This window comes from Argentina silus, assembly GCF_951799395.1.
Source record: "Argentina silus genome assembly, chromosome: 11".
Taxonomy (NCBI): Eukaryota; Metazoa; Chordata; class Actinopteri; order Argentiniformes; family Argentinidae; genus Argentina; species Argentina silus.
In genome coordinates this window covers 18,387,667-18,399,668 of record NC_139665.1, presented here as the reverse complement: position 1 = coordinate 18,399,668, position 12,002 = coordinate 18,387,667, and the positions used below count along the sequence as shown (strand labels likewise).

The following is a 12,002-nucleotide window of genomic DNA, read 5'->3' as shown; positions in this document are numbered from 1 at the left end:
ATTCATGAATTGGTAAGGCCACATAAGATTTTTTACATTTTTAACTCCTGAATTGAGTTTCAACTCATCTCCTAAATTCACAGAATTTTTACCTCAGTTTACCTCAGGCCTGCTGAACCTGCTGAACTATTGTAGTACTGTATAATAACCTCCAGGGTTACAGTGTGACATTGGGAGCTCTCAATTGTAAGACAGTTCTATTTCTAAAAGAACAGAACGCAGAGCGTCTAAATTACAACACTAACACAATGGCAGCTCATGTTTGTTTAAGACTCCCAGACACTGGAGCTTAAAAAGTCATTTTAGTGCTGTCTCAAGGAAATCTGGAGATAGAACATTTCTAGCCTAGAGAGTGACCTCCATGTCTCCACTGATCAAAATATAAAAGAGACACTGTGAGCCAAATTGGATATAATTCCTCAGATTCAGACCTAAAGGCACACGTCCCAGAGAGGATACTGATTTAGATGTTATGAAAAATGTGGAAAGAGTACCCACTGTCCTCTCTGTAATTAGAAAGATGAACCTGTTTGTGCCCTTAATTATGGCAATCAACAACAATCATATTTTTCACCAACAAGTAAAAATAGATAGAGAGAGGAAAAAATAAACAGTGTAGCTGAAATGCCACATGAGGCAAATATTTGGTGTCGAGGAGGCTGGTGGGAAAGTATAACAATACCACCCTATTACACAAAAAGAAATAAGCTGCAGGAGAAGAAGTCCCCCAAGCTCTGTGTGAAATGTAAATGAACCCCAGTGACAGACTGAGCTCTCACCTTGGCTCTGTGGAAGGATGATGACATCTAGACATAGCTTGTAAATTGCACTGTGGGTCTATTTGTGGAAACTGGCAAGGCCTGGGGGTAGAGACACATGGGTGAGTGTAGTGTGTGTGTAATGTGTGGTATATTTCTGCCACAGCCTATTCTTATAGTCTGAATAATAAGCAAAAAATACAACTCTTCACAATGACAGAAGCTCCTTCCATCCATGTTTAGCTAGTGATCAGTATAACACAACTAGCTCAGCCTTTAATTGCATTTTCTTTTCTCTCAGAGAAACACTTTCCACTGCTGACGGAGTGACATTTCATAAGAGACGTAGGTGCGGTAAGAGGGTAGGGAAAGAGGACTTTGACAGACGTTTGACAGAAAAAAATGTCTTCTTTCAGAGTGGTCGTGCAGCTGGATCTTCCCATGGCTGGCAGCTCTTCGGTAGGTGGGACCATGCGCACAGTATCCCTATTTATCCCTTCCCACACCTCTGTAATTATACTGTCAGCCTCGGACGTCAGGGATCGAGGAGGGCGACACAATAACAACAGTGGTGGAGGGGAGTCGGGGCCCTCTCTCTGCATTAAGCCTGTAATTTCACCACATCTCAAATGATCACGTAAGCAGAGCCAAGTTGCTCTGCTGCTGCTTTTTTTCGGTCGTTTGTTTTTTTTTGTAAACCAGCAATATGAACAAGCTGTTCAGTAAGCAGGTGTTGATGCGCTCCGTTTTAAGACGTGCCGTGGAGTCTGAGGAGAGGAGGGATGACGCCACTGAGACCAGGAGTCTTTGAAGAAGTTACCGAAGAGATGAGTGACTAGGCAGTGTTAATCACAGCTTAATGGCAAACGAGAAGAGGTCCGGGAGGCAAAACTGCCTTAAAGAAAATTATTGTTTCAACTCATGAAACTCAACAATCTGAAACATTCTGCAATAATTGATGAAGTATGAGACTGGCAGGTACTGTAGATAAATGAGGGTAAACATATACCACTATCTGCAATTTGAGAGCTGGAGTGCAGAAACGATTTTCAAAGGAAGGTGAATAGGTTTAATTGATATGCAATACAGATCAAATACAGATGTTACAAATCCAATGTTTTTGCTGTAGTGATCCAAGTCTAACATCCCAGAGAACACATTGCAAAACGTATACAAAAAGTATCTAAAACTAAAATTAAGAAAAGGATGGATTGAGCTTAAAAAGCTCTGAATTATTATCCTCAGGGACAGATGGTTGCGTTTGCCTCAGGCTGGAACTTGTTGTATAAAAATGATATCAGTTCAGGACAAACTGAAAGAGCAGAGTAAGTGTCAAACAGTGGCCCTATAAAATCAATTTCAGAGGCTTCAACAAAAAGCTCTGTTGTCATTGTGTCCCTCTCTTCCTGCACCTCAATAACACACTGTGGTATGTTTAGGCCATACAACTCCAAGTTTGACACACACTGGCCCATTCAAAAACAAAATCTGGCGCCATCTAGTGGAAACAACAAACCTATCAGTCCCACTTCTAAATGTAGTTGTGTTAAGTGACTTTAACAAAAAGTCACGCCATTTACTTACAATGAGTACCATAGCTAGCTATTAAGGTCAAGAGGCTCATTTAGAATGAAAACAAACAGTTGGCAGCACAGGGAGTGAGTGTACTCCAGGTGCCACTGAGCTGGATTTGAGATCCCCAGAGTTCACCCTGCATACTGACCCTAATCTCCTTAATTGTCTTACAGTAAGGCTGCTAAAACCTGCCCCTGCCCCTGCTGCAGTGGCATTGCTTTCAGCCAAGTGGCATTGACAGCAAGCACGGACAGGGCACTGGGACAACAACAACAACAACATCCTCCTCCTCCTCCGCTCCCAGGAAGAAGAATAAATGATTCGGCAAAAATTCAAGCAAGAGATATTCACCAAGCCTGTGAGTACAGTACATCATCACCTCATTATCCCCTTCCTCAGAAACTGTACTGTATGACTTGTTGTGTTGTGTAGGACACAGTTCAAGCTTATTTGAGTAAACACACAGTGAAAGTAGAAACTATGGAGCGAATGTGCGCAATGCTTGCATCTTTGACTGAAACATACCACAGGAGAAAAGTGTATATTGCATCTTTGAATTCAAATCACAATTTGCTCTTATCAAATTAATGTTAAGCTACATACAAAAGGACCACAGTAAAACCAATTTATGGATAGAGAGATGAGCTAATAAGTTCATTACCTATCATAGACGCCATAAAAACTGAAAATTGCAGAACATGGAGAGCTGTGTAAACATATTGAAAGGAGAAATGTCATACTTGATATGGAGATTTTTACTGAATTAGCATTTTTGTGTCAGCATTCCTCTGAAAATGTATTTGAATGAATGGAAAAGTATACTCTTGGGAATGTGTAGAAGAACATCATGCATAGAATACTGTAGATTTATAACTGATGGGTCTGCTCTATAAGTATCTATTACTTTGCTATTTTTCTTTTCAGTGTTGATGGTGGGCAATACAGTAATTCTCTGATAAGTGAGTGATGTGTCTTTTGTTCAGGAGTGGCCCAGACGAGAAGAACTGTCGACCTCACAGGCTAAAAATACCATGATGCAACTCAATGGCCAAAACCTCAGACTGGCAGCTAAAAATGTCCGCAATTCAAAAACACCTGGCCTCCATCTGTCAGCCACACATGGGGAAGAGGCGGTGGGTCGGCTTACGCCTGCCATGCAGGCACAAGAGGGCCCTGTGCAGAGGGACGCGCTACCGCTCAGGTTGCCCCTACCTGACTCAAAGAGGGAGGGTGTGAATACACTGCCCAGGCGCCCTCTGAAGCTGGCTCCCCTGGATCTGCCCAAGGAGGTGAAAGAGGCCCAGAGGCAGAAAATCAAGGGAATTCCGCTGGAGGCCAAGGCGGCAGCCCGCAAACTGGACACAGGAGGCAACGAGGCCTGCCCTAGGAAGGTGAAAGCATGTGTGAGAGTGGAGCTAGCCAAAGCAGAGTGTCCCCCTCCTTTGAGTGCTCTGACTGAGCCGGTTAAAGGCCAGCAGCAGCAGAGAGCTGCGAAGGCCCAAATTCTCTGTGCCAGCCACATCCATCAGAATGGAGACAGGCACCTTGAGGAGGCAGCCAGTATGGGTATCCCACCTCCCCCTGTGAGCAGTAAACCAGCCCCTCCCTCTCCAGCTCCCTGCAGCAAAACTAAGGGGGCACGTGGCGAGGAGAGGGCTTGCCAAATCCCTGGCACGTTACAGGAGACTGGCAGGAGGCGGCTACGACTGAGGAGAGCTGAGCGCCTCGAAGAGGATCAGAGCAAATCAAACACGTCAACAGGGGGATTATCTTCAGAAGAGGGCAAGCTGACCCAAGGTGTCCAGTGCAAAGGGCAGCGAGCAGAGAAAGCGCTGAGGGAGGCCAGTCGCATGCTCGAGAGGGCATCAAGGAGGAGCGAAGGGCCGCTGCAGCACCCTGGGAATATTGAGGTGTCAGGAATAGCCATCAGGAGAATGGGTCAGAGCAAACTCCAGGGCGCAGCTCTCTGACCCCATCAACCAGCTCGGTGTCGAAGTAGTGAAAACAGACTTGACATTGTTACGCCTAGTGTGTTTACTGATGCTTCTTTCTGGAGATTAGGGTGAAAAGGCCCCTTGATTCACTTTCACTAAGTATAGAAATGCAGTTAAAATGCAGGGACCCTGTACAGTACATACAGTACATCCAATTATGTACCGAAAATGATTATTTGTACACAACACTTGAGACAACGTTAGACTTTAGAGAACAACTAGGCAGAATATTTGAATATCTACATGCTATTCGAAGCTGTGCCAAATTAACCTGCATTCAGGAATTATTATGCCTAATGAATATGTTGGCTTCATCAATTACCACTGATATAGTTCAATTACCACTGATACAGTTCAATTACCACTGATACAGTTCAATCTTGACAACCCAAACGGATTGATTCATCATCGCAACTTAGAAACAGAGCAGCAGCAGTAACAATATGTTTACAGTAACAGCTAATAAAGTCCATGATAATTGAAATATCCCATTTGTATTTATTTCCTCAGTCAACACAACAGGTCACGTTTTTGGGGACTTTGGGTATGTGTAATGCTGCTGGTTGTAACAAAACAATAAAGATAAGAGTATATTATTCATGCAAAAAAAGGTTGAGAGCTTTCAGCATCAAAAGCTTTGTACTGTATGTTCTTGACAATAAAACAGACCAATCCCTCACTTCATAAATTGATTCTCCAGATATCCCCTGTTCTGAAAAAAAGAAAAGATACAATCATATGAAAGACTCATTTTAACTCAGAATCTAATAAGGTGCATACTGGACATCTAAGCTTGGAGTTGATCCTTTTCCAAAAGCAATTCCCTAAATCTACATTTAGACTGATTTATGTGAAGGTAGGTAGGTACAGGAAAAGCAGTCTCTTGACAGTAGTTACTGTCGGTACTGTCATATTACATAATTTAACCCTTGAATAAGCCCAGTACAACATCATAAAGCAAATACAAAATCAAAATGAACTGACTGTGTGCAAAAAAATACATATTTTCCTATATATAGGAAAATAGAAACACAACACAAAATCTCACATTCAACAAATGTTGAAACCGTCTGGTCAAGTTTGCAGGTGTAGACGAGTGTCTCACCCCACTCCTACTCTCACTCTCAAAACTTGGGGTGCAGATGACGAGAGGCTTCCTACACAGTGCTTGCTGCCTCGAGTCACGAGGCGTTCTGATCACCTCCTGAGCCCTTTCACATAAGGCGGCAGACGGCTCCCTCAGACTGACTCCATCGCTCATAACATGCATCTGCCCCAAATCATCAACAGACTTCCCATCCACTTCACGCTGGGTCTATACATAGCTTGGCCTGTGCTCACTTGCCCTGACTACAAAAAAGGTAGAGAATGGGCGGGTCAGGCACTGGAAATAGGACTCAAAATGTCGCTGTTGTGTCTAACACACATACATTTGTCAATGACATACACAGTAACACGAGGCATCCCTATCCAAAAATATATTCTAAGGTAGGTTTGGTTTTAATGTTTATTGCAGATGTTGTTGCATTCTTCCTTCAGCAGGGGGGGTTAGCGAAGTTCAACCAAGACACCTCGATTCGCGATGTCCGATACACAAGAAGGGTCTGAGGAGAAATGCCATTCTGGACAGGAAATCTGGCAAGTTCAGCCAGAGAAAAGGAGAAGGGCAGACAGAGAAACCAAAGCATTGGAGAACATGACCACTGCTACCCTCCTGTGGGGAACATGGCCTGAAAACACAATCAAGTGAACATTATTTTTCAGTGAGGTTAAACAGAGGTTTCTGATGTTCATCAAATGTTTTACTACAGCACATTCCGGAATGTACTGTACACAGAATCCTGAGACAACTCAGCTTTACAGCAAGGTAACTTGAGTATGAATATCACTATTGCTTAAATCAATATTGCTTAGAATATGTAGGTTGGGTAGAACTCATACTGTAGACACAATAACAACAACAACAACAAACAATGGGATGAAAATGTAAGAGGCCAACAATCATCAACATGTTGTTGTCCAAATCTTCTCAAACGTGAGGCAAAAGACAGCACAAGGAGCACCATAAGACACAATAAAGCATCACGCACCAGTGTTCCCTAATCATTTCCCTGACTTAAATACACCCTCCATAAGCCACTGGCTGGTTGAGCAGACTGAGGCCAGCCCAGCCCAGCCCACCGCGATCTGCAGGGTTGCTCCGTTGTGGCTCTCTCAGTGGCAGGGTTGGACAGTCGAGACTGTCGCCAAGAAGCTGTGCCTGTCTTTGAGGGCAACACTTCAGATGGGCGCAGCCTTAAAGGAAAAAAAAAGACAAAAATATCCAGAAGTTGGGTCTATAATTGGCTGGGCCTGTCAGCCTTTTTTTTATGTCTGAGCAGAGCACAGCAAAGCACACAGCACACAAGCCACCTCGTCCCCCAGTGAAACCCTACACTTTCCCTTGCAGTTCCTCCCACTCAAACCACCCATCCAAAAGGTTGTTGCTGAAGCTCACCTCACTTTTTAACAACACTGTACACTGGATTGCCACCCTGGATATTAGGATTACCTGAACCTAATTTCTCACACCTGTAAAGGAGTTAATTTGTTTTTTTTTTAATCATCAGAGTAGGATGCTGCGTTAATGCTAGAGGACAAGTGCACACGTAAAGCCTGGATGCAGGGAGCGACAGAGACCGACTCCAGTGAAACTAAGTGATCGATAATCCAGGTAGGAATACTAATTAATCTGTCTCGTAGAAATTGTTTTATTCCTGATGTGGCCATTCTCTCCTTGGAAGGTGGTTTTATGAAAATGTGATTTGGTTGTTTTGAGTTGTTTGTGAGACGCGCTCTCAGCCACATGCTGCTGTCTCGATGCTCCTTCTGAATGAAGACATACATGTCCAGGTTTTTTTGTCCTTTGGGTTGCACGTGGAAAAACTGCTTATGTTTTTTACATTTTGGGAATGATGGACGGCATGTTTCTGGAATAGACATCTACAGTGTAATCCCAGGTCTACCATTGAGAGAGGAACTGGAAACAGGCCCCACAGCATACAGCCAAATGTAAAGCAACTGATTCTTCCATGGTATACCTTGATATCAGAGTTGAGAGACATCTGTTGAATAGTTGTATTCAAGATCTCAACAGTTAGACGTAATGTGTATATTCCAACTAAGGACTAATCCAGCTTCCCAGTGAAGCCTCAGTGGGAGTGAAGACATACTTTCATTGAAATCTTAATATAGTGTGTTCCTCAGATTTAAACACACTAATCGCAGCAATTACAGTAATTACACAAAGTAGGTCTACAGCTCATTAATAGTGCCAAACCAAAAGAAAAAATAGCCCAGAGAAATATCAGATAAAGTAACTTGCCAAACACACCAAACTACATAGAGTGGTTAACAGTACATTTATACAAATAATCGTTGTTGATGGTCCTCCACCATTTCCCAGACCTGTACACAAGGCCTAACATAAGACATACTGTACAAGGCCTATGTTTTCAAATACTATGCTGAGTGTATGGAGTGTATCCATCTCAGGAGGTCAAGTAATCAGTGATATCCACCTACATGCACTGTACTGTATCTCACAGTAGGCACCTCCCCTATCAGGTTGAGATGGAAGAGTTAAAACAAGGAAAATGAGTATGTGTAGGACAACTCACTCCATAGAAAACACAACTTAACTTGAATAATAGACAAGTTCGGGCAGCACAGTACGAGTATTCATAATTCAAGCCCTAATTTAGGCCCCACATTCAGGCCCCACATTTCCATTTAGTCCCTGACTGAAGGTTCCATCATTTGCTCAATTTCACTTTACTAAAACATTTGCTTAGCTATGTGTTCCTTTTATTATCACCCCTTTATGAACGTAATCATAAACGTGAGCAGATATCAATTCAGATGGAAACATACATACAAGTATGCAACTTCAAGGAGGATGGTAAAGGAGTTGCCACATCATCAGGGTTCCATGTAGCCTTGGGCCTAGTTGGTTCTGTTCAACCAAAGACACACACTTTAAGTAAGGATGACTAACCGTTACATACGAGGATGATGACACAGCCTGCTGCCAGGCCTCATAGCCAATGGTGTACAGGGAGTGTAAGAAAAGCTATTTGTGAATATGACTCACTTTCATAAACACCATGATTCTATAGGGGCTTAGTCATTGATTTCAATCGAATTAAAAACACTACTTACTGGCTTTTAACCCCCAGTCAGAGGGTCAAGTTTCAATGTGTCCAACCAAAATGTGTCAATCTATTCCTCAATCTACTGCCAGAAGATGTGTGTGCATTCTGATCAAACAGACTACCACAAAAGAAATAGGAAGCAATTCTTGACAGTTTGCAATAGTGAATGAATTGACGTTTCTGTTGGTATTCCCACAGGTTGAAAACCTTGATGGTGATCACAATCTAAGATTAAAAAAAAAGAAACAAATCAAAGCCAAAATGGAATTACGATTGGAATTAAGGATATCCCTTGTCCTGGTCATCCTGGCCCTGACTCTCTCAGGAGAGAGAGTTGATGCACAGAGGGCAGGTAAGACTATTCATTGTTATATACAGTAGTAATAACATAGTTGTTACATAGTTTAAACATTACAATAAGCTTTGAATACTTCATACTGCTTTTACAAACTGGGAAACTGCAAAAATTGCAGTCTCAATTCTAACACAAAAAAACATCAACTTGTTTCAGGATGTAAAAATGTCCACTATGACCTGGTGTTCATCCTGGATACCTCATCCAGCGTGGGAAAGGAGAACTTTGAGAAGATCAGACAGTGGGTGTCCAACCTGGTTGACTCATTTGACGTAGGACCTGATAAGACCCGTGTGGCTGTGGTCCGCTACAGTGACCGGCCCACCACAGAGTTCAACCTGGCGAAGTATAGGACCATGGATGAGGTGAAGAGAGCTTCCCGCAACATTCGCTACCTGGGGGGAAATACAATGACAGGGGAAGCTATCAGCTACACCACCAAAAACATCTTCAATGAGCGGGCTGGGGCCAGGCCTGTGGCCAGGGGCTTCCAGAAGGTGGCCATTCTTCTAACGGATGGCAGGAGCCAGGATTATGTGCTGAAGCCGTCCAAGGAAGCCAGTCAAGCAGGGATCAGGATGTTTGCTGTGGGCATCGGGGAGGCACTTAAGGTGGAGTTGGAAGAGATCGCTGCCGAGCCCAAGAATGCCCACGTCTTCGCTGTGACAGACTTCAACGCAATTGACAAGATCAGGGGAAGGCTGAGGAGGAGGCTCTGTGAGAGTAAGTCACCAATCAGGTCTATTTTCAGTGATAACCTTACTCATATGGGTTGTCTTCAAATTAAATAAATATTAATAATAAAAATCCAATCAGAAGCCTATAGTACAGTACGTACACAAAACATATTTTATTTTCTTCCATCATCTAAATTGTATGAATTTTCATGAACCCCAAAGTATGTGAGAATTAATTTAAGGCTACTATAAAGCTAGCTATCAATTAAAAACCTATATAGTACTCTCATCATTATACACAGCATTTGACTTTGAAGAGAGCTAAATATGATTCCCTCTGAACTTATGTCTCCTTTAAACTAATTTTACCCCTTAACCATACCCCAAGCCAAGACCCTAACTCCAAACCCCACCCCTCACTGCACTTCCATGAGCATGGCTTCCTCCTCACTTAGTCTGCTCTTTCCTGACTTCCTTGTCACTGACAGGGTGTGATATGTCCGTTGTGGGCGTAATACAGACATTGGCTTGTACTATAAATTACAATATTTTCGAACCAATACATTTTTGTGGTCACTTGCTCTACTGACTGCTGGGTAAATGTTTGGTGAAGAGGTGTGGAACACTGGATAGCCTGAATTACTCTAACCACAATGGTTTTTCCAGAGAACTAAACATGAATTGACAGGGGACACTATTTTCAGGAAAGAAATGTAACAATATTTTGGGTAGCCTTTAAAAAAATCTGTGTTAGAAAAAAATAATAAGCCAAAAACACTGGAGGTATGTGGCTTGGAACAGTTCTAGGGGGGAAGTGGAGAAGTGTATGTATGTTCAGGGGGTAGACAGATGCTTTACACTCAAGTTTGCATTCCCCACTAAAATTAGCTGGACGGGAAAGCAAACGATGCCTGAAATCCTGGCCGCAAACAGTAAATTGACAGGAAGTTGACATGACATGATTATACAGTCTAACTTCAGATATGGGTATCATCTGAGATAAGCATTGTTGACAGTCATTTAAATACATTCACACAATAATGTAGTGATCATCTCAGGACAGAGAATACTGCACAAAGTGTTTAGCTACTTATATGATCCTGTAATTAGAGCTCTATTTCTTTATTTAAAGTCAGACAGCCTTGTGGAGTGATACTGAACCACAGCAGGGAGCTCATAGGTTCATTTTAAAGCCCTTAACCGTGACCCTGCCCTTTGAGGCCACAGATTCCTATGTTCATCTCATCTACCCACCTTTGAGTCCATACATTCTTTGCCACGAGTCACTATGGTCCATGCTGTCATACATAAGACATATGTAGATGTCAGTATATATATATAAAAGTATTCTGGGGTCACCAAGCCTTTACTCCAGACAAAAAGACTATGGGTATCCAACTTTTTGATGCTGTAATCTCTAGGATAATGCATATATCTAAGAATATCAGTGGCTGGACAACAAGCACCCCGAGTGATCCAAGTTATTTTTGTCCCTAAAATTACAGTTCTAATGTTTCAAGTTGGTCCTACAGTACAGTTAAACTTCCACGTCAAATTCTTTCATCCTTTAATCTACCACTTTTAAACAGACATAATTGCCAGTAAAAGCAAGAGAGACATTTACCAAATCAAATAACATAAACTACTCAACTGAAGATGTACGACTGAATTACACCTGTATACTATAGGCAATAACTCCATAATTGTAAACTGATAAGTTTGGGATACAGTATCTTACTCCCATATTTTTGTATATAGTATCTCACATGTTTCACAGTTAGCCACAGAGCATTCAGCCTCCAATTATAGGCCTACACTTTTACATTTGTAATAGTATGTTTGAGTAGCCTATATCCAACATGTTTGCTTTGGATTCAGTGGATTTTTCAATAACCTGTTTTCCAACTGGTAACCTAGTTTCCAACTGGTAACCTAGTTTCCAAAATCAAGAGCTGATGCCGCAGCTATAAGATACATGGTGTCAACTATGATAAAAAAGGGTTTATTTAGTTACCTTTTTGCAGTTTTCATATCATATCATGTTTCGTTTGAATTATTCTCTAATTGGAGGCTATATTGTCACCTGCTTTACTATATTCTAGACTGGCTTAAAAACTAGCACAGAGCAAGACACACTTGACCTTGAATGACCCCCCCAATTCAATTCCATGCATGACACAGCATTTCCACTCTGCCAGTTAATGTTTTTTTTCTTCCTTCTTTTCAGAGTTGTTAACGCTTTGATAAAAAAATCTCCAAAAGTCTAAATTAATCTCATTGTCAATGAGGCCTAAACTGCAGAACTAGCTCAAATGAATAACTATGGTTTGTTTGCACTTTGCACTGAATGAGTTACTGCAAGTATGACCTAGCCTGTCAGATATGATTGTGCCACAAAAGTTGAGGGGCCTCCCCTGCATTGCTTCCATTTAGACTCTCAGGCGGATCAC

At 42.1% G+C, this 12,002-nt stretch overlaps 1 protein-coding gene across 1 annotated transcript in view; it reads left to right on the top strand.

Annotated features, from left to right (window-relative positions):
* Positions 1–8,781: 8,781 nt before the first annotated feature.
* Positions 8,782–12,002, top strand: part of col22a1 (collagen, type XXII, alpha 1) — a gene marked incomplete at its 5' end in the record, with an annotated part of 36,743 nt that continues 33,522 nt past the window's right edge. Inside the window, 2 exons of the mRNA XM_083681145.1 lie at positions 8,782–8,872; positions 9,032–9,598. Coding sequence (XP_083537271.1) covers positions 8,782–8,872; positions 9,032–9,598 — 658 coding nt within the window. The remainder of the gene's footprint in view (positions 8,873–9,031; positions 9,599–12,002) is intronic.